This window comes from Podarcis bocagei (genome assembly GCF_964188305.1).
Source record: "Podarcis bocagei genome assembly, chromosome: 7".
NCBI classification, from domain to species: domain Eukaryota; kingdom Metazoa; phylum Chordata; class Lepidosauria; order Squamata; family Lacertidae; genus Podarcis; species Podarcis bocagei.
The window spans coordinates 5,820,373-5,846,858 of record NC_138132.1 but is presented as its reverse complement, the minus strand read 5'-3'; the positions used below and the strand labels follow the sequence as shown (position 1 = coordinate 5,846,858).

The window sequence follows — 26,486 nt, the reverse complement described above, 5'->3', positions numbered from 1 at the left end:
GACCTTAAGGAAACTGTGTCCTACTGGGGGTCCCAAACTCAGGCCGGCCCCATTCACCCTACGGGACTTCCAGAAACGTAAGGTCCCCACAATGGGCGTGGGGACCTTCAGGGTGCAATACCGAGGGCGGACGCGGCAACTGGACTTGCTTGTGGTCAAGGGCCCCTACATTAGCTTACTGGGGTTGGCATGGTTTGGACCACTGGGGCTAGCTGTCACCGGGGTGAACCACACTAGCTTACAAGTGGACGTGGACGCCATATGCAAGGAATTTCCAGGGGTTTTCGACGGGAAATTGGGACAGTATACGGGCCCCCCCATTGCGCTACAGCTTGACCCCGCAGTACGACTGGTCAGGCTCAAGGCCCGCCGGGTCCCGTTCGCCTTGAAACCCCGTATAGACGAGGAATTGGACCGACTCGTGGAGCAAGGAGTGCTGGAGCCGGTGCCTAATGCCCCCTGGGAAACTCCAATCGTCACACCCGTCAAGCCTAATGGTTCGGTCCGCATCTGCGCAGACTACAAATGTACCATAAACAAGGCCCTCACGGCCCACGCATACCCAGTGCCAGTGGTCAGCCATGTCCTTGCCACCCTGGCTGGGTCGAAAATTTTTGGCAAGCTGGCCCAAGCATATCAACAGCTGCCAGTAGATGAGGCCACAGCAGAGGCACAGACGATTGTGACGCACAGAGGAGCGTTCAGGGTAAAGCGGCTGCAATTCGGGGTCAGCGTGGCACCAGGCATATTCCAGAATCTAATGGACTCTCTCCTTAAAGGGATTCCTGGTGTCACCCCCTTCTTCGATGATGTGTTGATTGCCGGGCCCACACCAGAGGAGTTTGAGGACCGCCTCCGCACCGTTCTGCACCGTTTCCAGACGGCGGGTCTCAAGGTGAAGCGGGAAAAATGTCTACTAGGAGTGCCTCAGGTGGACTTTCTGGGATTTATGGTGGACGCAGAAGGGGTCCACCCGACTGGGGACAAGGTACGGGCCATTTGTGATGCCCCAGCGCCCAAGAGCAAGACTGAACTTCAGGCCTTCTTGAGACTATTGAACTTTTACCATTCCTTCCTTCCCCACAAGGCGGCGGTAGCGGAGCCCCTACACAGACTCCTGGACAAGCGGGCCCCTTGGGTGTGGGGCCAGCGCCAGGAGGCCGCATTCCAGGCAGTCAAGGACTTGCTTGTCTCAAACTCTGTCTTGGCACACTTCGACGAGAGGCTGCCGGTGGTGCTAGCATGCGACGCCTCACCCTATGGCATTGGCGCTGTCCTGGGGCACCAACTCCCGGATGGAAGAGAGGTACCAGTGGCATACTTTTCCCAGACACTCAATGCAACCGAGCGGAACTACTCGCAAATTGACAAGGAGGGTCTGGCAATCGTGAAGGGAGTAAAAAAATTCCATGATTTCTTGTACGGGCGGCCCTTCACCGTGGTGACTGACCACAAGCCGTTGCTTGGCTTGTTTGCCCCCGAAAAGCAGACCCCCCAAGTGCTGTCTCCTCGCGTCCTCAGGTGGTCAATTTTCCTTGCCAGCTACCAGTATGCACTGATTCATCGACCTGGGAAGGCGATGGGCCATGCGGACGCCCTCAGCAGGCTACCACTACCGGAAACAGGCCCTGACCCAGCACCTGCACAAGAGGTTATGAGCCTGGAGCTGCTTCCCGACCGCCCCATTCAGGCACAAGAAGTTGCACACCATTCCAAGAAAGATAGGGTCATCTCCCGGGTCCTGGACTGGGTGTGGAGGGGATGGCCCAGCGGCAGCCCCGGGCCAGAATTCGCCGGCTACACAACCCGCAAACATGAACTGTCGGCCCACAAGGGGTGCCTGTTATGGGGAAGCAGAGTCGTTGTTCCCCAGCCCCTCCGCAAAAGGGTCCTCACAGCCCTACACGAGACACATCCAGGGGTAGTAAGAATGAAGGCCCTTGCCAGGAGTTATGTGTGGTGGCCGGGGATCGATGGAGAGATAGAGGCCTGGGTCAAACACTGCCAGGCCTGCCAAGAATCCCGCCCAGATCCCCCAAGGGCCCCAGTCCAGTCCTGGGAGTCCGCCCGAGCACCATGGTCACACCTGCATGTGGATTTCGCTGGCCCCTTTCAGGGGAAAACATTCTTCATAGTGGTGGACTCCTACACCAAATGGCTGGAAGTCGCACTGGTACCGTCCACTTCCACGTCCGCAGCCATCCGGGTACTACGCAGGCTGTTTGCAACCCACGGGCTCCCTGACACTCTCGTCTCAGACAACGGGACTGCATTTACGTCAGGAGAATTCCAAACCTTCACAGCACAGAACACCATCCGCCACATCCGTTCGGCGCCGTTCCACCCTGCCACCAATGGCCAAGCAGAACGCATGGTGCGGACCACCAAGGACACCCTTTGCCGCATGACGCAAGGGGACCGGGAGTACCGCCTTGCCACATTCCTCCTAGCACAGCACAGCACCCCCAGCTCAACGACTGGCCGGAGCCCCGCTGAACTACTAATGGGTCGGCGCCTTGCAATCAGATTGGACCGCCTTCACCCCGATAGAGCTCAGGATGAGGTAGTGGTGGGGGAAGGCAGGAACCCCCGGACCTTCGAGGCCCAGGACCCAGTGTACGCAAAGAATTTTGGGGCAGGCCCAGCATGGGTACCCGCCACAGTCACCAGGGTCACTGGCCCAGTGTCGTACGAGGTGCTAACGGATGGGGGGCAATGCTGGCGCCGCCACTGCGACCAGATACGGCGACGATTCCCGGGAGAAACCCAGGAGGAGGACAGGTCAGAGGAGTCCCAAGGGAACAGCGGGGCAGTGAGGCCCATAGAGCAGGAGGGGCCAGCAGGAGAGGCAGAATCAGTAAATACAGAGAGGACCCGTGAGGCCGAAAGGACACCAGAACCAGAACCACGACTGAGCGAGCCGGTTGCACCCGACCAAACAACCCCATCACAGCCAGCATCCTTGGAACACGAGCCAGAACCTGGAGCCCGGACCAGGGAACACCCCAGGCCGCAACGCACACGTAGGCCACCGGCGTACCTTGAGGACTATGAATGCGACCTCCCGGGCAGGACTGGAACTTAGAGGGGAGGGGTGTTATGTACTGAGTTGAATAGGATCCAAACTGAAGCAGTCTGATTGGTCCTAGAACAATAGGATCCAAATTGCAGCAGTCTGATTAGTCCTAGAACAATAGGATTCAGAATGCAGCAGTCTGATTGGTCCTAGAACAATGCAGCAGTATGATTGGTTGGCAGGAACCACCCAATCCTGCTCCAGATAGAAGTGAATCCACAACCTGATTGGCTTACAGTAGAATTCCGGAATTAGCCAATCATGTGCAGCCCATTGTGTAAATAATGTATATAAAGCAGATACTGTGAGGGGACTTTCATTCATTCCTCCTCACCACTATGAGCTGAATAAAGAGCATGAAATCACTTTGCGACTCTGAGTATATTTCACTTCCCGAAACAGGGCTGCCTTCAGATGTCTTCTAAAAGTCTGGTAGTTGTTGTTCTCTTTGACATCTGGTGGGAGGGCGTTCCACAGGGAAGGCGCCACTACCGAGAAGGCCCTCTGCCTGGTTCCCTGTAGCTTTGCTTCTCGCAATGAGGGAACTGCCAGAAGGCCCTCGGTGCTGGACCTCAGCGTCTGGGCAGAACGATGTGGGTGGAGATGCTCCTTCAGGTATACTGGGCCTTTGAGGCCGTTTAGGGCTTTAAAGGTCAGCACCAACACTTTGAATTGTGCTCGGAAACGTACTGGGAGCCAATGTAGGTCTTTCAAGACCGGTGTTATGTGGTCTCTGCGGCCGCTCCCAGTCACCAGTCTAGCTGCCGCGTTCTGGATTAGTTGTAGTTTCCGGGTCACCTTCAAAGGTAGCCCCACGTAGAGCGCATTGCAGTAATCCAAGCGGGAGATAACCAGAGCATGCACCACTCTGGCGAGGCAGTCTGCGGGCAGGTAGGGTCTTAGCCTGCGTACCAGGTGGAGCTGGTAAACAGCTGCCCTGGACACAGAATTGACCTGTGCCTCCATGGACAGCTGTGAGTCCAAAATGACTCCCAGGCTGCGCACCTGGTCCATCAGGGGCACAGTTACCCCATTCAGGACCAGGGAATCCTCCACACCTGCCCGCCTCCTGTCCCCCAAAAACAGTACTTCTGTCTTGTCAGGATTCAACCTCAATCTGTTAGCCACCATCCAACCTCCAACCGCCTCCAGGCACTCACTTCGAACTCCTTGATTCAGCAAGTGTTAAAAGGCTAGACTCCAGGGTGACAGGCCATTAAGAGAACAAAGGATTAAAGGACTGGGGGGGCCCTCCCTCAACAGATAAAGCCAGAGGTTAGAGCAGAGAGGTTAGGAGAGATGTGTCATTGAAGGAAACCAAGAGGGAACATGGCATTGGAGAGCAATATTTTATGCCTGCTTGGATCTACGGAAGCTCCTGCAGCCAATCGGAAGTCGTGGAAGCCCTGTCGGACGTTCGGCTTCCAAAAATAGTTCGCGAACCGAAACACTCACTTCCGGGTTTGCGGCATTTGGGAGCCAAAACATTCAAGAACTAAGCTGTTCGGAAACCAAGGTGCGACTGTATCTAAAACTTTCAGTCCCCACTCCCGATGTTTTTGGACCTGAACTTTCACCAATCAAGATTGAGAGCTAGTATCGGGTGCTGGGTCTGGCTCAATAGAGGTTTGGGGGTCTCAGCTGACCCACAGCTTGGTTTCGCCACTGAAGCCGCTGAGAAGATATTGCCAGGGATTTGGGGAGATGGGTGTGCCGATGACACTAAGCACTGCAACCCGTTAAATGAGTGCCCCCCTGCACCTACCATAATGCTCGCTCCCATCATAGAGCGCCTCTTCAGCGCATCTCGAATGATCTTGAAAAGCTCTGGGTTAGGTGTTTTTAGCAGAAAGATGGTCCCAACTCCGCCAGTGAAGTCCACAAAGGCTTCATTCATCATTCCCAGACTTATACCCTCGTAGGAGCCATTCAGCCTTTGCAGGAAGGAAAAGGCGGGAGTAGAGTAAAAATACAGATTGAAGAGCAGAAGAATGAACACAGGAATCTGCCTTGCACTAAATTAGACCATTTTTCTCTTAAGAAAAAGATGCAATTGTCTTCTCTGTACATCCAAGGCAGCGATCTACTCAATGCCACACGTTTTTCGGTCCTGAGACAACCTCCAACATTCCTCAGATGAAAATGGAGGCATTCTGTTCTACTTTGGTGTGGGTGGGTGCCCCCCAACCTCGTGCCCCATATATAGGCACACTGCCCATGGAATATAGGGAAAGGGTAGAGTTGGCAGAGTTGCCCCAACAGCTGTTACCAGGAGGTGTGTGCAACAATACAGTGCCAGCAAAACGTCTTGGTTACATGTGGTAAAATTGTGAGGTTTCCATCAACCCGCCTTGGGCGTCAGAGGAGGCACCTGCGCCAGATGTTTACAAGGCAGCCCTTCTGTGCCAGCAACGTAGTCTCTATGGTTGGCAGATGTGACCTCCAAAAGGCCCCAGTGAACAAGGCAGGCCCCCCAGGCCGCTCCTGCTGCCGCCATCACCATTGAGTGGATGCGTTGAGTGGTACCGTCTGGCAGAGCTGAGGAGGCAGCAGAGGTTGGCACCCGGACCCCTCTCCTCCCCTCCCCACAGGTCCCATTGTGCCAACATGCGAGGCTGGGTCACTGTCTCCTCTCTCCCTGCTCCTGCTCTTCCCTGCTTTCAGAAATCGGGACTCTGCGTTGCATAGTAAGAAGCTGCAGTGGCTTAAGGGTTTCGCAACGGCCCCGACATTTTCAGGGCAGTTGGAGACTATGGAATGACAACTCTTTGTACAGTGGTACCTCTGGATGCAAATGGGATCCGTTCCAGAGCCCCGTTCGCATCATGAGCAGAACGCAACCCGCGTCAGCGCATATGCAGGTCGCGATTTGCCGCGTCTGCGCATGCGTGTGACGTCATTCTGAGTGCGCATGCGTGAGTGGTGAAACCCGGAAGTAACCCGTTCCGTTACTTCTGGGTCACCGTGGGATGCAACCGTTCAACCTGAAGCGACTTTAACCCAAGGTATGACTGTATTTAGATTTTTAAAGTTGGTTAGATGAGGGTCTAGCTTAAGGCTGGGCGATATGTTGATATGTCGTCCAAAACCGGTTTGAATTCCATATTGTGAGATCGGTTTCAAAAATTTTGCCAGGGCCATATATTGAGAATCGTGTGTGTGTGTGTGTGTGTGTTTGCTATGCAAAAATCACAATGCGGGGGAAACTGTGAAGTCAGCCAATGCCTCTACATAGCTCCATCCTTATTTCAGACATTGTGATATATCGGTATATGATATACTGAGCTATAGCTTAGGGCTCCACTCTCTTGGGGGCCCCCCCAAAAACAAAAGAAAAAACACACACCTGGATGTAGATTTCCAAAATACAAGATAAAATAACACCTACATATAGCAACAGTGTTTTGTGTGGTGTAGGTCCTAGTAGGTCCATAAATTTCCATATAGCATATATTGAACACAAAAAAGAACAGCGGCAATTTGTTGTTGACAAAGGACAGCTGGACATATAAAGGGCCCCATTACCTTCAGTAGCTTAGGGCCTCATCAAACCTAAATCTGGGCCTGGGTATATCACCGTGTTTAGCCAGCCATATATCACAAGGTTGAAAACCAGATATTGCCCAGCCCTAGTTTAGTTAAAGCTGGGGAACCTGTGGACCTCTGGGTATTGCTTGACTACAACTCTCATCAGCTGTAGAGAGTTATGACTCTGCTGTGAAAGGCTGGTGAGAAAGGGAGCTTGCCAACACCTGGAGGACCCTCATTGCTGCTCCGCCGGATGTTGTTGGACTCCAGGACCCATCAGCCCAGGCTGTGTGGCCAATGCAGAGGGGTAATGGGAACTGTAGTCCGGCAACAGCTGGAAGGCCTCAACTGTCATGGACTGGCCAAATGCAGAGGAGTGGTGGAAGGCACCAGCTGGGGAACCCCCAAGGGAAGAAAACTCAGAGCCCAGGGATTGGTGGTGGGATGACAATGAGTGGTCAGATGGAGAAGAGGGAGAAGACTGGGAGGAGGAGGTGTCGGAAGCTGAAGAGACAGGGCTTAGTGAGCGGGGAGAGTCCGTGGCAGAGAGCAGTCCAGAATCAGAGGCAGAAGCAGAGGCTGGAGAGGAGGGGGGCCAGGAGGCAGCTGAAGCTTACAGATTTGAAAATAAGGGACCAGCAGCCTCGAAAATAAGGGATCAGCAGCCAAAATAAGGGATTTTCCGAGCACAGGTATGTTCAACTTCTGAGCCCCTCCAAGCCAAAGGCAGAAAGCCCAGCCAGCAGCCAAAGAAGCCTCAAGCGGTGGTTCCCACAGCACAGCAACCCAGCAAAGGGGATGCAGCAAGGAAAACCACCGTCACCTCTCCGCTGGGAAGCGCTGAGCAAAGGCGAGTCCCCAGGCAACGCGGCCGATTTGATCAGCACAAGGCATGCAAGCTCCACCCCCCCCAGTCGTTCTTAGACTCCTTATTGGGTGAGCAATGCAGCCAAGCAACACAGTTGGAGCCTCCCTCCGCCCTGGCCAGCAGGCAGGGAGGGAGAGGAGCTGCTTCCTTTGAAACCCGGGAAATTTAAGGGACATCATCAATAAGGGACAGCAGTGGGACACAGCGCTGGGATAAGGGACTGTCCCGCCAAATAAGGGACGGTTGACAGCTATGAGCCTCCCCCTTCTGCTGTGACCAGCTCCCTTCCCCCCGTCTCTTGGAACACACAGAGAAATGAAAAAGGAAGAGCAGAGATTGGTTGTGCACAGACGCAGTCTGCAACTGCTTGGTAAAAGCCCTGCAGGGGAGGGTTCTTAGGCACCTGTGGGAAGGCAGGGACCTTCTATCCTTATAGCTGCTGCATTTGGGCAAAACCTGCTGAGCTGCTGGGGTCACCAGGCCTGCGCTGTCTTAGTTTCTTGAATCAATAGTTGACTTTATCGCTGGCCTATGCTTGACTCCGGCTCCCGACAACGCCCAAATTAAGCAGTGAATTAAATAGCTGGTGTTCCACTCACTTGGCGTAGGCTTTCTCCAACAAAGGCATCCAGAACTCATCCTTCTCCTCTGAGTGCACGAAAATCAACTTTCCATTCACAGTGGGCAGAAAGTCATCCACCACGACATCTACCCACTGCCCATACTGCCAGAACTAGGAAGCGGGTGGGTGGGAGGGAAATGAATGAGAATGAGATGCTTTTGATTAGGAGAACCACTGTTCTTTGCCTGCCCTCCAGATGTTGTTGGACTACAACTCCCATCAGCCACAGTCAGCATAGCCAATGGTCAAGGATGATGGATGTTGTAATAACAGCGGTGCTGATTGCAAGGTAACAAAACCGGCTGGCTATGAAAATGGATTAAAACTAGTAGAAGATTGAGAAGGTGATCAAAGAAGAATGAAGTGGTAACACCAGGAATTTAATGGACGCAACGGAAGGACACGGGTGGCGCTGTGGGTTAAACCACAGAGCCTAGGGCTTGCTGATCAGAAGGTCGGTGGTTCGAATCCCTGTGACGGGGTGAGTTCCTGTTGCTCGGTCCCTGCTCCTGCCAACCTAGCAGTTCGAAAGCACATCAAAGTGCAAGTAGATAAATAGGTACCACTCCAGTGGAAAGGTAAACGTTGTTTCCGTGCGCTGCTCTGGTTCGCCAGAAGCGGCTCAGTCATGCTGGCCACATGACCTGGAAGCTGTACGCTGGCTCCCTCGACCAATAAAGCGAGATGAGCACCGCAACCCCAGAGTCGGCCACAACTGGACCTAATGGTCAGGGGTCCCTTTACCCTTACCTATGCTTGCAACGGGAGTGGGAAACCTAATTACTTTTGAAAAAATGTATTAAATTTAAATAATTTGGGTGCATTTGTTAAAATTCAAAAACTAATAAAAATTATTCAATTAATTATTTGAAAAAGGATGATTGGTTTTGTAGTCGAATGACACCTGGAGGGCCACGGCAGCTGGTTACATTTGAAAGCCTCCAGGATTCCATTCTGACACTGTAAATTCTGCAATCCCTGCATCTTCATGCTAGGAAATGGCTTCATTTTCACCCAGCAAAGTACAAGGGTAGCAGTGATGGGAAGAAGCTTTGACCAGGGAGCTGATCGGACTTCCTGGAGGGGATGTAATGAAAGTCACCTGGAAGTGGAAGATGCCAGCATAGTCTGCCGTCTCAAAACTTTGACTCTGTGGGACCACCCTGTGCAGGAGATGTGGGTACAATGTGAGGGATGCTGCTGCTGCCAGGAACCAGCAGTCGCCTGTCAGGGGTAGAAAGAAGATGGTTGCTGTTTATTTATTTCTACACTGTTTGAAAGACCAAATGCTCCAGAAAATAGATGCACAACATCTCAGGATTCTGTAGAAGGCGGCATCCACACCAGCTTAATTTAATGAGGATGACACGGAGATCAAGGCAAGTTCGTACATCGAGTATGATGTACGGTACATATGACTCCCCCTGCGAAGAATTCCAGAAACTGAAGCTCAGCCCCTCACAGAACCACATGGCACTAAAGCCATGTGCTTTAAATTTATGGTATGTGTGTAGCCCTGGGAACACCTGCCTGTTTCTTCTACAAGCGAGGAATTCAACTGCTTATCTGAATTAGGAACAGAAGAGAAATTTGGTTTAATGTGCATCATTCGCATGACCCCAAATACCTTCAGAATTCGTAGTTCTCTGAATTTTTCGAGAATGGAAAGTGTGCACAAAAATGAATTGCTTCAGGAGGGGGAAATGGCTTGCAAAAACATGTATACTGGGCAAAATTTCATATAAAAATCTACAGTAGGAGAAATGAACACTAAAATTGTGGCAATTTTTTTTGCGAGGAATTTCCTAAATAAATAAATCACTAGCCAATGCAGAAATGTGGCAAACTGAATTTAAGATGATAAAAATGCAAAACAGAGAGAAGCCACAATGGAAAGATTTGTCCATTCCTAATGTGAATTATTTGATTTTATGGATTCTGTTCAACATACTGTGGGGCTTCTTGGTGTAGAAATTTTTGTGGATTATACACAGCATGGAAAATAATACCAATTGGTCACCATTTTTGTTGTGTGTTTAACAGCAACTAGATACACAAAGCACGTTGTCAGGGGTACAGGGACAGAGGCACAGGGAAGGCAGGAAATGGAGAGCGATGGAGAGGAATCCCAGGACAGCGAGGAAGAGGATGGCAATGACGCAGGGGATTCCATGAGTCTCTCCAGCGAATCAGAGGATTCCCAGAAGGGGGCGCCCGTGGTCAGGGCAAGGGGAGCCCCAGGGGGAGAGTGTCAGGAGCGGGGGGCCAGCAGGGGACCCCAAAGCGGCAGCTGGGAATCAGGGCCAGCCTCCCCACCAGAGCGCAGCGAAGGGGGGGGGAGGTTCCAGTGTGTCAGGAGAAGCAGCTCCGGCGGCAGAGAAGGAGGAGGGGTCAGAACAAGCCATTCTCCCGGAAGGGGAGGAGGGCAGTGAGGGGAGTAGCATAACTGTCAAAAGGAAGGTTAGAGGTTGGGCGCGCGCGCCAAGTTCAAATGAGGAGGCGTGCGGAAGAACAGGGAGCCCGGAGGAGGAGCCAGGTCCCAAAGCCCGCAGGAGGGGGGAAGAGCAGTCTGGGGATTCCGCGTCAGGAGAATCCAGGAGGAGCGGAACCCCGGCGGGCAGAAAGACCCTGCGGAAAAGGAAAGAGAGAAAAAGGTGGAGCAGCGTAAGCCTATTAAACTGGTGTAGGGGAGGGACCGACTCAGAGGGGACTTCTACCGTCTAAGGTTAACAGACGTGGGGGCTGCACGCCTCGGTTGTGGAACTTACTATGAACTGCAATAAACATCCTTGTATATAAGAAGAACTTAGCGTTGGTCTTTTGTGAGCTGAGACCTGAGGCAGCCCTGACACACGTGATGAAGGATTTGTCATCACGACGACGCTAGAGAAAGCTTCACCTACTAAATTCCTGACTGTCGGACTGCTGTAAAAGTCACAGCAGCAGGAAGCAAGCAAATAGCAGCTCTGTAATAATTTGGGTTATCACTAGTTGTAGGATTGATAAGGAACAAAGAGTTTTGAAACCTTCCCATGTTTGTACAGCGAAGCTGCTTTCTACACCCCAGACATAAACTAGTTGTTAAATGTTAATTGATAACGGCATTCTAGAAATGGTGGTTTTGTGACGACGATACTTGCAAGGACTGCTAGCCCTGTCCTGGAACTACAAATCCCATGGTTCCCTGAGGGATGCCACATCCATTAAGCTGGTTTACTTCCATTTAGCTAGTTTACATTTGTGGTAAAGATGTAACATCAGGCAGCAAATTAAACTTGCCTTTTTTTAACCATTCTTGGCGAGCACAAATTTAGCAAGTAGAAAGACAGCTTTACTCATGTGAGTTTGACTATAATGAAGAGGATCACAGAGAGGATGAAATCATGCTCATTCTAAATTTCGGTATGTCAGGCTGCCACCGAAGGCACAGGGGCAGCAACAACAGAAAAGGGTGGCAACTCAAAATTAATGAATGACTATGGCGCTGTGGGTTAAACCACAGAGCCTAGGACTTGCCGATCAGAAGGTCGGTGGTTCAAATCCCCACGACGGGGTGAGCTCCCGTTGCTCGGTCCCTGCTCCTGCCAACCTAGCAGTTCAAAAGCACGTCAAAGTGCAAGTAGATAAATAGGTACCACTCCGGCGTTTCTGTGCACTGCTCTGGTTCGCCAGAAGCAGCTTAATCATGCTGGCCGCAGGACCCAGAAGCTGTATGCCAGTGTGGTGTAGTGGTTAAGAGCGGTAGACTCCTAATCTGGGGAACCGGGTTCGCGTCTCCGCTCCTCCACATGCAACTGCTGGGTGACCTTGGGCCAGTCACACTTCCTTGAAGTCTCTCAGCCCCACTCACCTCACAGAGTGTTTGTTGTGGGGGAGGAAGGGAAAGGAGAATGTTAGCCGCTTTGAGACTCCTTAAAGGGAGTGAAAGGCGGGATATCAAATCCAAACTCTTCTTCTTCTTCTTCTTCTCTCTCAGCCAATAAAGTGAGATGAGCGCCACAACCCCAGAGTCGGTCACAACTGGACCTAATGGTCAGGGGTCCCTTTACCTTTTTATATCAACAAACCTCTAAGTCAGGGGTCAGCAAACCTTTTCAGCAGGGGGCCTGTCCATTGTCCCTCAGACCTTGGGGGGGGGCAAACTATATTTTGAAATAAATAATGAACGCATTCCTATGCCCCACAAATAACCCAGAGATGCATTTGAAATAAAAGCACACATTCTACTCATGTAAAAAGGCTGATTCCTGGACCGTCCGAGGGCCGGATTTAGAAAGCGATTGGGCCGGATCTGGCCCCCGGGCCTTAGTTTGTCTATCCCTGCTCTAATGAAATATAATGTCCCCACTGTGGAAGGACATGTGGATCCAGAATTGGCCTCCACAGTCACCTACAAACTCATTGTTAAAACCTTGTGTTATGTACTGAGTTGACTAGGATCCAAACTGCAGCAGTCTGATTGGTCCTAGAACAATAGGATCCAAATTGCAGCAGTCTGATTGGTCCTAGAACAATAGGATTCAGAATGCAGCAGTCTGATTGGTCCAAAAACAATGCAGCAGTATGATTGGTTGGCAGGAACCACCCAATCATGCTCCAGATATAAGTGAATCCACAACCTGATTGGCTTACAGTAGAATTCCAGAATTAACCAATCATGTGCAGCCCATTGTGTAAATAATGTATATAAGCAGATACTTTGAGGGGACATTCATTCATTCCTCCTCACCACTATGAGCTGAATAAAGAGCATGAAATCACTTTGCGACTCTGAGTATATTTCACTGGCGACGAAGGTGGGATCCCGCTGAGCTGACTGCCACACACAGCACCGCAGCACTGCCACCTGACGCACCGCTGCCTCGCACCGTGTATCCAGGCTTCAGCTCCGGGACACAAGGAACTCAGAATGGCAACCGACAGCAGCTTCTCGCCGTTCAACCCAGCATCTGGAGACTGGGAAGCGTACGCCTCCCGTTTCACCTTCCATCTAGAAGCCAAAGGGGTCACCGATGAAGAAGACGCCAAGAAGAGGGCAATATTCTTCAGCATCTGCGGAGAGGAGACATTTGAAATCGCCCGGGCTCTCCTTGCACCTGAAGACGTCGCTACTGTTCCATACAAAACAATAATGGAACAGCTGAAGGGGCACTTTTCGCCACAGCCCTCAGTGGTGGCTCGTCGAAATGCCTTCTACGCAAAGCGGCAAGCCCCTGGGGAAACCATAACTGGGTTTGTGACCTCTCTCCGCCAAGCTGCCCAGTTCTGCAACTTCTCAGAGCTGGAGAACATGCTTCGTGACCGCCTCGTCGGTGGCCTGAAGGATGAGAAGCTGCAACGACGCCTCTACGCCAAGAAGGACCTAACGTTCCAGGTCGCTCTGAAGGAGGCCCTGGCAACAGAAGCTGCCGAGAGGTCGACGCAAGAGGCACGGCCGAGCCTGCCACCCCAACCGAGGGTCCACCATGAAGACCTCACCAACGACTCAGGATCTGACAGGGAGGAGGTGCACCGAGTACAGCAGCGCACTCAAGCAGTCCACATACCACAGCTGCCTCGACGAGAAGGAGGGAACTGCGCAAGCTGCGGGGAAAGTCACGAGAGGAGGACCTGCCGTTTCCGCAACGCAGAGTGCAGGCAGTGCAGAAAATTGGGACACATCGCCCGGGTGTGTCGAGCTCGGCCCACCCGACGCCAGGCATCAGATGACCAATCCAAGAGCCCCAGGTCCCGGGGCCCAACGCACCAAGGCAACTCGACGGAGCTCACGGACTGCCAGGTATACCAGTTGCCCCACCCCAACGTAGAGAAAATTTATGTAGAGGTACAGATAGAGGGGGCCCCATGCCGCATGGAGCTTGACACGGGTTCAACTCTATCCATAATCTCGGCAAGGACCTTAAGGAAACTGTGTCCTACTGGGGGTCCCAAACTCAGGCCGGCCCCATTCACCCTCCGGGACTTCCAGAAACGTAAGGTCCCCACAATGGGGGTGGGGACCTTCAGGGTGCAATACCGAGGGCGGACGCGGCAACTGGACTTGCTCGTGGTCAAGGGCCCCTACATTAGCTTACTGGGATTCGCATGGTTTGGACCACTGGGGCTAGCCATCACCGGGGTGAACCACACTACCTTACAAGTGGACGTGGACGCCATCTGCAAGGAATTTCCAGGGGTTTTCGATGGGAAATTGGGACAGTATACGGGCCCCCCCATTGCTCTACAGCTTGACCCCGCAGTACGACCGGTCAGGCTCAAGGCCCGCCGGGTCCCGTTCGCCCTGAAACCCCGTATAGACGAGGAATTGGACCGGCTCGTAGAACAAGGAGTGCTGGAGCCGGTGCCTAATGCCCCCTGGGAAACCCCAATCGTCACACCCGTCAAGCCTAATGGTTCGGTCCGCATCTGCGCAGACTACAAATGTACCATAAACAAGGCCCTCACGGCCCATGCATACCCAGTGCCAGTAGTCAGCCATGTCCTTGCCACCCTGGCTGGGTCGAAAATTTTTGGCAAGCTGGACTTGGCCCAAGCATATCAACAGCTGCCAGTTGATGAGGCCACAGCAGAGGCACAGACGATTGTGACACACAGAGGAGCGTTCAGGGTAAAGCGGCTGCAATTCGGTGTCAGTGTGGCACCAGGCATATTCCAGAATCTAATGGACTCGCTCCTTAAAGGGATTCCTGGCGTCACCCCCTTCTTCGATGATGTGCTGATTGCCGGGCCCACACCAGAGGAGTTTGAGGACCGCCTCCGCACCGTTCTGCACCGTTTCCAGACGGCGGGTCTCAAGGTGAAGCGGGAAAAATGTCTACTAGGAGTGCCTCAGGTGGACTTTCTGGGATTTATGGTGGACGCAGAAGGGGTCCACCCGACTGGGGACAAGGTACGGGCCATTTGTGATGCCCCAGCGCCCAAGAGCAAGACTGAACTTCAGGCCTTCTTGGGACTATTGAACTTTTACCATTCCTTCCTTCCCCACAAGGCAGCGGTAGCAGAGCCCCTACACAGACTCCTGGACAAGCGGGCCACTTGGGTGTGGGGCCAGCGCCAGGAGGCCGCATTCCAGGCAGTCAAGGACTTGCTTGTCTCAAACTCAGTCTTGGCACACTTCGACGAGAGGCTGCCAGTGGTGCTAGCATGCGACGCCTCACCCTATGGCATTGGCGCTGTCCTGGGACACCAACTCCCGGATGGAAGAGAGGTACCAGTGGCATACTTTTCCCAGACACTCAATGCAACCGAGCGGAACTACTCGCAAATCGACAAGGAGGGTCTGGCAATCGTGAAGGGAGTAAAAAAATTCCATGATTTCTTGTACGGGCGGCCCTTCACCGTGGTGACTGACCACAAGCCGTTGCTTGGCTTGTTTGCCCCCGAAAAGCAGACCCCCCAAGTGCTGTCTCCTCGCGTCCTCAGGTGGTCAATTTTCCTTGCCAGCTACCAGTATGCACTGATTCACCGCCCAGGGAAGGCAATGGGCCATGCGGACGCCCTCAGCAGGCTACCACTACCGGAAACAGGCCCTGACCCAGCACCTGCACAAGAGGTTATGAGCCTGGAGCTGCTTCCCGACCGCCCCATTCAGGCACAAGAAGTTGCACACCATTCCAAGAAAGATAGGGTCATCTCCCGGGTCCTGGACTGGGTGTGGAGGGGATGGCCCAGCAGCAGCCCTGGGCCAGAATTCGCTGGCTACACAACCCGCAAACATGAACTGTCGGCCCACAAGGGGTGCCTGTTATGGGGAAGCAGGGTTGTTGTTCCCCAGCCCCTCCACAAAAGGGTCCTCACAGCCCTACACGAGACACACCCAGGGGTAGTAAGAATGAAGGCCCTTGCCAGGAGTTATGTGTGGTGGCCAGGGATCGACGGAGAGATAGAGGCCTGGGTCAAACACTGCCAGGCCTGCCAAGAATCCCGCCCAGATCCCCCAAGGGCCCCAGTCCAGTCCTGGGAGTCCGCCCGAGCACCATGGTCACACCTGCATGTGGACTTCGCTGGCCCCTTTCAGGGGAAAACATTCTTCATAGTGGTGGACTCCTACACCAAATGGCTGGAAGTCGCACTGGTACCATCCACTTCTACATCCGCAGCCATCCGGGTACTACGCAGGCTGTTTGCAACCCACGGGCTCCCTGACACTCTCGTCTCAGACAACGGGACTGCATTTACGTCAGGAGAATTCCAAACCTTCACAGCACAGAACGCCATCCGCCACATCCGTTCGGCGCCATTCCACCCTGCCACCAATGGCCAAGCAGAACGCATGGTGCGGACCACCAAGGACACCCTTCGCCGCATGACGGAAGGGGATTGGGAGTACCGCCTTGCCACATTCCTCCTAGCACAGCACCCCCAGCTCAACGACTGGCCGGAGCCCCGCTGAACTACTAATGGGTCGGCGCCTTGCAATCAGATTGGACCGCCTTCACCCCGATAGAGCTCAGGATGAGGTAGTGGTGGGGGAAGGCAGGAACCCCAGGACCTTCGAGGCCCAGGACCCAGTGTACACAAAGAATTTTGGGGCAGGCCCTGCATGGGTACCCGCCACAGTCACCAGGGTCACTGGCCCCGTGTCGTACGAGGTGCTAACGGATGGGGGGCAATGCTGGCACCGCCACTGCGACCAGATACGGCGACGATTCCCGGGAGAAAACCAGGAGGAGGACAGGTCAGAGGAGTCCCAAGGGAACAGAGGGGCAGTGAGGCCCATAGAGCAGGAGGGGCCAGCAGGAGAGGCAGAACCAGTAAATACAGAGAGGACCCGCGAGGCCGAAAGGACACCGGAACCAGAACCACGACTGAGCGAGCCGGTTGTGCCAAACCAAACAGGCCCATCACAGCCAGCATCCTTGGAACACGAGCCAGAACCTGAACCCCAGACCAGGGAACACCCCAGGCCGCAACGCACACGTAGGCTGCCGGCGTACCTCGAGGACTATGAATGCGACCTCCCGGGCAGGACTGGAACTTAGAGGGGAGGGGTGTTATGTACTGAGTTGACTAGGATCCAAACTGCAGCAGTCTGATTGGTCCTAGAACAATAGGATCCAAATTGCAGCAGTCTGATTGGTCCTAGAACAATAGGATTCAGAATGCAGCAGTCTGATTGGTCCAAGAACAATGCAGCAGTATGATTGGTTGGCAGGAACCACCCAATCATGCTCCAGATATAAGTGAATCCACAACCTGATTGGCTTACAGTAGAATTCCAGAATTAACCAATCATGTGCAGCCCATTGTGTAAATAATGTATATAAGCAGATACTTTGAGGGGACATTCATTCATTCCTCCTCACCACTATGAGCTGAATAAAGAGCATGAAATCACTTTGCGACTCTGAGTATATTTCACCTTGTTTATGGAAGACAATCTTGCTCGGCTATGAGTGATTGCCAGATAAGTGGTGTGTGGCTGAGTCTTTTCCTAGCAGAGACGCTCTGCTGTTTAATTCTCTAAATCTGCATCAGAAATGCAAAAGTTGATGCTTTCTCCCCACTCTGCAAAGTTGTAGTCATACAGGTGACAGTTTCCGCTGTCGAAGGCGCAAAAGTCAGGCCAGAAAGCAGGGCGGAAAACTTAACAGCAAGGCAATAAGCTACAGAGAAGGCAAGCAATTGACACATTACCCAGTTTCCCCTGGCGGACGTCTGTACGGTTCATTCCTTCACAGATGAAGCGAGGCACTTGGGGCTTGCAGATGTCCTGTAAAGACAACACGGAAAAGTTGTTTCCATGACCTACTTCTGCAATAACAGGCTGCTGAAACAAACAAACCTTGGCACAACCAGGAGGAATGGGCTTTTGCGTGCAGGGACTGTGTCCAGTTCTGGTACCTGAGAGACAATTCCTTGGCTTGGAATGCACTCAGGGCTTTCATTCTAAGAAATCCCCAGCCCACCAGGTGAGCTGGAGGTGTAAACCCGGCTTTCCACATGTTAGAAAAGTTGGGTCCAGCGCCGAGGGCCTTCTGGTGGTTCCCTCCCTGCGAGAAGCAAAGCTACAGGGAACCAGGCAGAGGGCCTTCTTGGTGGTGGCACCCGCCCTGTGGAACACCCTCCCATCAGATGTCAAAGAGATAAACAACTACCTGACATTTAGAAGACATCTGAAGGCAGCCCTGTTCAGGAAAGATTTTAATGTGTGACATCTTAGTGTATTTTTGGTCTTTGTAGAGAAACCCAGCCAGATGGGCGGGGTACAAATAAATTATTATTATTATTATTATTATTATTATTATTATTATTATTATTATTATTATTATTATTATTATTATTATGTGCCTCCCCTCCTCTCTGCCAAGCTGTGGTAAGAGCCCATGGGGTCTATATGTTCCTTTTTAGAATTGAGACATAGCAGAAACTGTCGTAGCTTTAAGAAATATGGTTTATTCACTGATTTACACCTTCAGTCTGCATGGAGAGAGTCCAGATCTTACAGCACGGTCCAAGGTACCTCTCCCCATCAGCTCTACAGCCAACCTGCCCAAGATGGATGCCAGTCTTTCTTTCCCCCCCCTTCTTCCCTCAGCACTCCTTGCTGCCAGACTCCCTTTTCCTGTCGCCTGTGTGTTTCACAGTTACCCTGACAACTTTCCAAACCCCTGCCTCTGTTCACACCTCTGTTTTCTTAATGGCTCTAGCTTGGCCGGGTCGTTTTTGCATAAGGTGGCACAGGAATTCCCTTATTTTTTGTATGTAATTTTTATTAAATTTTACAATTTAAAATACTCAGTTTTACATCCTTAAAATATCAGTGACTTCCCTTCTTCTCTTTCCAAGGTTCATGTTATATATCATAAATCCCTGCATATTTTACAAAAGCTATACCATTCAATATTCCATTATTACACCCATCAAAACTTATTTACACTGTTGAACTTATCTGAACGCTGCCAACATTTTCAGCGACACAATTATTTCCCATATATTCAGTAAACGTTTTCCAGTCTTCTCTAAATGTATGTGCTTCTTGTTCTCTTATTCTGCATGTTAAGTCTGCAAGATGAGCAGTTTTGCTCAGCTCAAGAATTCCTCTGCAGCTTCTATTTCTCCCTTCACATCCCAAGCCAACAAAACCATACCATTTATTAATTTCTAGGGTTTAGGGGTCCCCCCAAAAAACGTATAACACCTATATTACTCCCTCCCCCCTCCCAAGATGCTAGCATCCCCAAAACACTCAACAGACTGACTGTTGTACACTGCTTGCTTCTTTCGGGAACTACAGTACTGATAATCAGTGAACTGGATGTAAAAGGAGAATGTCTTTGTTTTGACTCACCTTTGGCCTCTGCCAAACCACCCCTTGGGCTTTCTTGGAGCCAGGTCCCAGCTTATTGTATCCAAGCGACTCGGGGCTGGGTTTGAAGTCGGGGTCGACGAAGAGCGATCCCTGCTGGAGACACCGGCGCTTCAGCTCCCCATAGTCCTGCTCCCCGTAGGGCAGGACTTGGGCAACTGCCTTGGCATCATCCTTCTCCAGGCAGATAGTGATTCCGGAGGAAGCCATAGCTGAGATCAACGGCAGCTGAGTCGTGGACTTGGGTTGGTTTATATAGAGGCAGAGGAAAGCGATGAGCCAAGATGTTGCCCCTCCCAGGTTGGCTCAAACCGGAACCGTTCCACTTCCCGACTCGGGTACAAGGACTGTGCAGTTTTCCAAACTGATTTTATCAGGACTGTGGTCACGTAGGACAAAGGGGTCCCTGCCCTACCCATCTCGGCCTGTTATCAGCCAACGGCTTCCACAAATGGGTATACACTGGCTTTCTTATTTTCAACTAGCCTTCCCTGTTGGCTTCCTCTTTTGTAATCTCAGTATTGCCCCCGTAAAACTCGGCGGAGAGGAAGACGGGGGCAAAAGTAGAATGAGTTGGTTTTTGTATATAACGGGGCCAGCCCAAACACTACGTCCAAAGAGGGGAAGAAGGAGAGGTTCCAGGAAAGGAAGAACAGCTTTTGAAAAGCATGGAGTGTACGGAACCAGCAAGATTGGAGACCAAAACGATGGAAAATCCGTCAAGGACTGGAGACCTTTTACTGAGCATTTAAAGAACTACCACAGCAACGTGAAAACGCGAGCAGGGCTTGAAATATGAGCGACAGGGTTAAATAGGTTAAAACGGATGTGTCAAATAGTATACAGTGGACGCTCGGGTTGCGAACGTGATCTGTGTGGGAGGCACATTCATAACCCGCAGCGTCCGCAACCTGCAGCGGCACGTCTGCGCATGCACTGGTTGCAATTCAGCACTTCTGCACATGCGCAAAGTGCGATTTAACGCTTCTGCGCATGTGCGACCGCCAAAACCCGGAAGTAACCCGTTCCAGTCCTTCCGGGTTTCGGTGGTCCGCAACCCGGAATAACGCAACCTGAAGCATCTGTAACCCGAGGTATGACTGTATGTGAAATATGCATCATTCAAGGGTAAATATGGAAACCATGGAAGCGGGGATGGGAAGCCAATGGATAAAGTAATTTATGGTCTGTTAAATTTTGTAAAGTTCATATTTTTTTGTGAAAAACCTATAAATAAATGAAAAAGAGAGAGAGTAAGTTGGTTTTTCCGGTTGTTGGCACTGGCTTCAACTTCTGCCTGGCCTCTCTGCCAATCCCAACAGTCACCAGCCATCACAGCACCGGACTATACCTTCTACGGAGTCACGCCATTGGTCCCTCTAGCACAGGCATGTCCAAAGTCCGTTTTGGGGGCCTAATCCAGCCCGCTGGTCAATTAAATCTAGCCCCCGTGGCAGTATATGTCCTGGGGTAAAATCCTAAAAAAAGCTCAGCAACTTTGGTTGGCCCTCACGCATGTTCACTTTATCAAATCTGGCCCTCTTTGAAAAAAGTTTGGGCACGCCTGATAATAATAATAAAAATAATAATTTATTATTTATACCCCGCCCATTTGGCTGGATTTCCCCAGCCACTCCAAGCTGCTTCCAACAGAATATTAAAATACCGTAATGCATCAAACATTAAAAGCTTCACTAAACAGGGATGCCTTCAGATGTCTTCTAAAAGTCTAGTAGTTGTTTTTCTCTTTGACATCTGGTGGGAGGACGTTCCACAGGGCGGGTGCCACTACCGAGAAGGCCCTCTGCCTGGTTCCCTGTAACTTGGCTTCTCGCAGTGAGGGAACCACCAGAAGGCCCTCGAAGGTGGACCTCTGTGTCCAGGCTGAACGATGGGGGTGGAGACGCTCCTTCAGGTATCTGATCTAGCACAATGCTGTCTCCACTGACTGGCAGTGCATCTCCATGTTTTTCAGACGGGGGTCTCTCCCAGTCTGTCCTGGAGAGGCTGACAGGGACTGGTTTGGGGGATTTGCAGGCGAAACGGAGGCTGTCAGCTAAGAAAATGGTTAGCCTTAGATGCATATAAATGTCTTTGTCACTAAACAATGCCTCCTAATTCTTGCTGGTCTTCAAGGCGTCACAAGACTCTTCGGTTTTCGTTTTGCCTTGAGACACAACTCGGCTACTGGAGAGTTAATTCGCCCATCCTTTTCCGGATGTCATAAAAGTGTTTAATCTTTCACAAAGGAATGAGGGAGGGCCTGGCCATCTGTTGCGGAGCAAACATTACTCAAGGTGGTTGGCTAATGGTTAGCTATCTTATTTATCAGGTTGGGAAGAGGTGGATTCTGCGGCAAGAACGCCCTGACTTTAAAAATTAATAATTTTATTTATCATTTTTCATTACAATGTTTCACATTAATTATAACCATACATTGAATCATTGACTTTCCTTCCATCCTGGTTCTATTTATTTATCAACTAAGACTACATATTATAATTTCCCCCTCATATTCATATTTCTCCCCTCCCCCTATATCTTTGATACTTTATACAGTACTGCTGAATTTACATTAACCTGCTGATGTCTTAACCTGATTTACACAATTCTTCAGGTATTCTGCAATCATTTCCCACTCTTCCTTAAATACTCCATCTTCCTGTTCTCTTATTCTATCAGTTAAATTTGCTAATTCTACATATTCTGTCAATTTCATCTGCCACTCCTCCTTTGTCAATATTGTTCTCTCTCTATTTCTGAGCGTAGATCGTTCAGGTTGCCATTGTTGCGTAGAGAAATAGAAATCTGTGGGGCATCCATTCCTAATATTCCTAATAAAAAAGTTTTCTGGTCTTTTTATAAAAGTCTTCTTAAACATTTCCCCCATTTCATTATATATTATCTCCCAGAAATCCTTCGCAACCTTATATCTCCACCACATATGATACACCCGGACTTTTCAGGTTTTACTTCCCTAGAGAGCCCCCCTGCAACCAATACCAGACACCACTTCTGGGCATGGCAAAACCTAAGGAGCTCTGTCCATAAGAAGGCTGTTTCATTTTAATCACTAGCTGATTATTGTTGTAAACATAACCTGCCCTTCTTCCCTTATGGGGTATCCAAGAGCCCGTATAGAGTCCTAACATGGGTTCCCTATCGGTAGGAGAAAATAACAGAGGCCAAACAGAGAATATTGAGAAGCAAAGCAGCTAGTAAACCTGATCTTTATTAAAGCTGTTGCAACAGGGTGCTCCCCTCACACGCAGAAGGAGGAGGACCCAGAACAAAGGTGTGCCCGCCCTTATATAGACATTTTAAATTCCCTGCCCTGGAGCTCAAGACCACCCCTCCATACAACATACATACATCACAGAAGGGGTGTAACCTAAGACCACCCCCCACAAACATCATACCTACATCACGGAAAAGGTGGTCTACAACAGAAATTTGAGTGTGTTGTTGTTTTTCCTGTCTGCCAGGTTATCTGATAATGCCTTATCTGATTGCCTTTCCTGGTAGTCTGCCCATTCCTTTGAGATGGTGATTTCCCAATTCCTGAGACAATGGGAAGGTTCCCTCACCCCCTCCCTCCTTGCAGAGAAAACATTTGGTCAGTTTGGGAGTCAAAATGGTTTCAGGGCTGTCTTCCTGTGCTGCTTCAGACATGTGGTCCACATATATTGAAACTGAATTGAAATACTTTATTTTCACTTGTACAACTTGCATATATATATATAAGACGTTAAATTTTTTGTTACATTATCCTAAAGAGAGCAACTCCCTAACAGCAAGAAGGAGGACTTTTTTCTATTGCCCTTGTATTGGCATGAGTTGCCAATGCCGTGCCTCTGGGGGGAACAAGTGCCCCCCGCCATGGAAATTAGGCTTGGCAGGTTTAACTCTCACTTCCCCAGATACATTTTCCAGGAAGGTCACCCCCACATTAGGCTTGTGGGGGGGCAGAGAAGCCAAAAAGGCTTCTTCAAACCTAAAAATCACTGCTGAGGGGTGGAAAATCAGGTGCACACCTGTGTGCAGCTTCTTAACAACAACAACAACAATTTATTACTTATACCCTGCCCATCTAGCCAGGTCTTCCCAGCCACTCTGGGTGGCTCCCAACAGAATATTAAAAAACGATAAAGAATCAAACATTAAAAACTTCCTTAAACTGGGCTGCCTTCAAATGTCTAATAATAATAATAATTTATTATTTGTACCCCGCCCATCTGGCTGGGTTTCCCCAGCCACTCTGGGTGGCTTCCATAGAAACCAAAAATACACTAAAATATCACACATTAAAAACTTCCCTGAACAGGGCTGCCTTAAGATGTCTTCTGAATGTCAGGTAGTTATTTATCGCTTTGACATCTGGTGGGAGACTGTTCCACAGGGCGGGCGCCACCACCAAGAAGGCCCTCTGCCTGGTTCCCTGTAGCTTTGCTTCTCGCAATGAGGGAACCGCCAGAAGGCCCTCGGCGCTGGATCTCAGTGTCCGGGCAGAACGATGGGGGTGGAGATGCTCCTTCAGGTATACCGGGCCTTTGAGGCCGTTTAGGACTTTAAAGGTCAGCACCAGCACTTTGTGTGGTGCCCACAAGAGTCTCACCACCAGTTTGCAAAAGGGCCCCACAAGGTCCACGTCAGAGCTTTCCAAACCTTTCATGTTGGTGACACACTTTCTAGGCATGCATCATTTCGCAACGCAGTAATTCGGTTATACTACTAGAAAACCGGAGGTTAAACGAACCCCTTTCCAGCCCCAGGAGGAGCGCAGAGAGCGTTCACGTGACTCACTGCATCCAACACACGAATGTGTCTCAACACACAGTTTGGAAAGCTCTGGTCCGTGTGGCCTTTTGTAAGTTGTTGACTGATGGACAGCTCCCATCAGCCTCAGCTGCAGTTTTCAATTCTTGGCCAAGGCCAAAGCCAGGATGAAGGCTTTTCCAATGAAGGGCTCTCCTGTGCCACCTTTGAAAACCCACCTTTTCCCAAAACGACTTGCTCATTGTTTCCCTCCATGGTTCCCTTACATTGCTGGTTGTTCACTGTTCTTGCAGTCTGATGCAGTAGGATCTCACGTCCTGCTCACTTGTTTCTTGGATGTAGTGTCATGTGGCTTAGTTTCATGCTGCCCACAGACCCTTTGTTATAGAATTGTAGAATTGTAGAGTTGGAAGGGACCCTGAGGGTCTTTCAGTCCAACCCCCTGCAATGCAGGGATCTCAGGTAAGCATCCATGGCAGATGGCCTTCCAACCTCACCTTTAAAACCCCCAAGGAAGGAGAGTTCGCAGTCTCCGGAGGGAGTCCGTTCCACTGTTGAACAGCTCTTACTGTCATAAAGTTCTTCCTGATATTTAGCCAGAAACTCATTTTTTGTAACTTGAAGCTATTAGTTCAAACAAAATAATAATAATAATAATAAATAGACTTATAGAGCAGCGTAGAAGAGCAGGTTGGATATAAATCAAATCAAATTTTATTAAACGGTCACAGACCAGATTACCGTATTTTTTGCTCTATAACACGGACCTGACCACAACACGCACATAGTTTTTAGAGGAGGAAAACAAGAAAAAAAATATTCTAAACAAAACAGTGGATGTATGATTTTTGTGGTTCATGCTGTGGCCACAGACATGTGATTTGACGGTGAGTTTGGGGTAGCCCAATGCAAAAATCCTGAGGATCCATGTGGATCCATTCTTTGTAACTACGTTTTTGTACCACTGCGGCCCCAGGCAACAGTGGGTGCGTGATTTTTTTGGTGCAAGCTGTAGCTATGGACATGCTATGTGATCTGATGGTGAATTTGGGGTGACCCAGTGCAAAAATCCTGAGGATCCATGTGGATCCATGCTTTGTAACAGGCCCTCTGTCCCTCTCTTCTCCCTAGTCAGCGGCTCTTCTCCCGCTTTGCTGTTTCAAAGCAAGCAAAGCGAGCCACAGAGGAGGGAAGGAAGGGGAACCATGGATCCTCTGCTCACGACTGCAGCAGATCCCCCCGCCATCCGTAGCCATTCGCTCCATAACACGCACAGACATTTCCCCTTACTTTCTAGGAGGAAAAAAGTGAGTGTTATGGAGCAAAAAAGACGGTAACTCATACAGCTAGTCAACGAAGCATAACACCAGAAAAAACAAAGAACAGTTTCAATACAAATTAAGCCATAACAGCAATTTAAAATTAGACAACATACATAAAATTAAGTATTTGCCTTCGCCTGCATATTGACATTGGAAAGCTCTTGTTTCCTGCGCCTAATAGTGGCTACACAAAATTTGGCCACATTGGTCGTAATTTCAGGAACCTTATCTTCTATCAAGGCTCTCAGACGTTGGGGTTCTGGTTCATTTTTACGCTTTTGTAAAGCTGGGGCAATAAAGGTCAGGCGTAGATCCTCGTAGTATCTACAGTGCAGCAATACATGCAGACTTGTTTCCACTTCCGATGAGCCACATGGGCAAACGCGTGACGCATATGGTTTGCCCTCATATCTGCCTAGCAACAGGGCAGAGGGCAAAACGTTAAATCTGGCCAGGGTAAAGGAGTGTCTGTACTTGGATATTTGTAAATCAGCCAGATAGTTTGCGGGTGAGAACCCTCTTCCAAAGTCTCTAATTGTGGCATGTTTATCCATTTTGCCCATATGACATTGCAGCTCTATGCAGGTTGGATATATAAAAAAGAATATATATTATAAAACAGCCTCATGGCCCTTCACTAGCAGAAAATCAACTGGGGATCTTGAAGGGGGAAGCGATTTGGAGACAGCTTCCTGTCGCTAAGAAGGCGCATCGGTTGTGTAAAGTATACCAGCTGGAAGTTCCATTACCGTTTTGTGAGGCGATTGATCAGAGTACAACTGAAGAACAGATGAGAAATGAACCTTTCGTTATCATTATCACCAGCATAGCCTTAATGAATACAAAGTAAATCATTAATATGTACAGAGGGATAAGATGATAATAATGATGATGACAACAACAACAACAACAACAACAACAACAACAACAATAATAATAATTATTATTATTATTTATACCCTGCCCTCCTCAGCCAAGACCAGGCT

The 26,486-nt window shown here is 50.3% G+C and overlaps 1 protein-coding gene across 1 annotated transcript in view; it reads right to left on the bottom strand.

Annotated features, from left to right (window-relative positions):
• CAPN12 (calpain 12) overlaps positions 1-19,646 on the bottom strand; it is a 42,669-nt gene extending 23,023 nt beyond the window's left edge. The window contains exons 1-5 of the mRNA XM_081200325.1: positions 19,385-19,646; positions 17,731-17,806; positions 9,197-9,318; positions 8,072-8,205; positions 4,842-5,010 (exon numbers count right to left, since the gene is read on the bottom strand). Of these exons, the coding sequence (XP_081056451.1) occupies positions 4,842-5,010; positions 8,072-8,205; positions 9,197-9,318; positions 17,731-17,806; positions 19,385-19,612 (729 nt within the window). The 5' untranslated portion in view covers positions 19,613-19,646. The remainder of the gene's footprint in view (positions 1-4,841; positions 5,011-8,071; positions 8,206-9,196; positions 9,319-17,730; positions 17,807-19,384) is intronic.
• Positions 19,647-26,486: the final 6,840 nt, after the last annotated feature.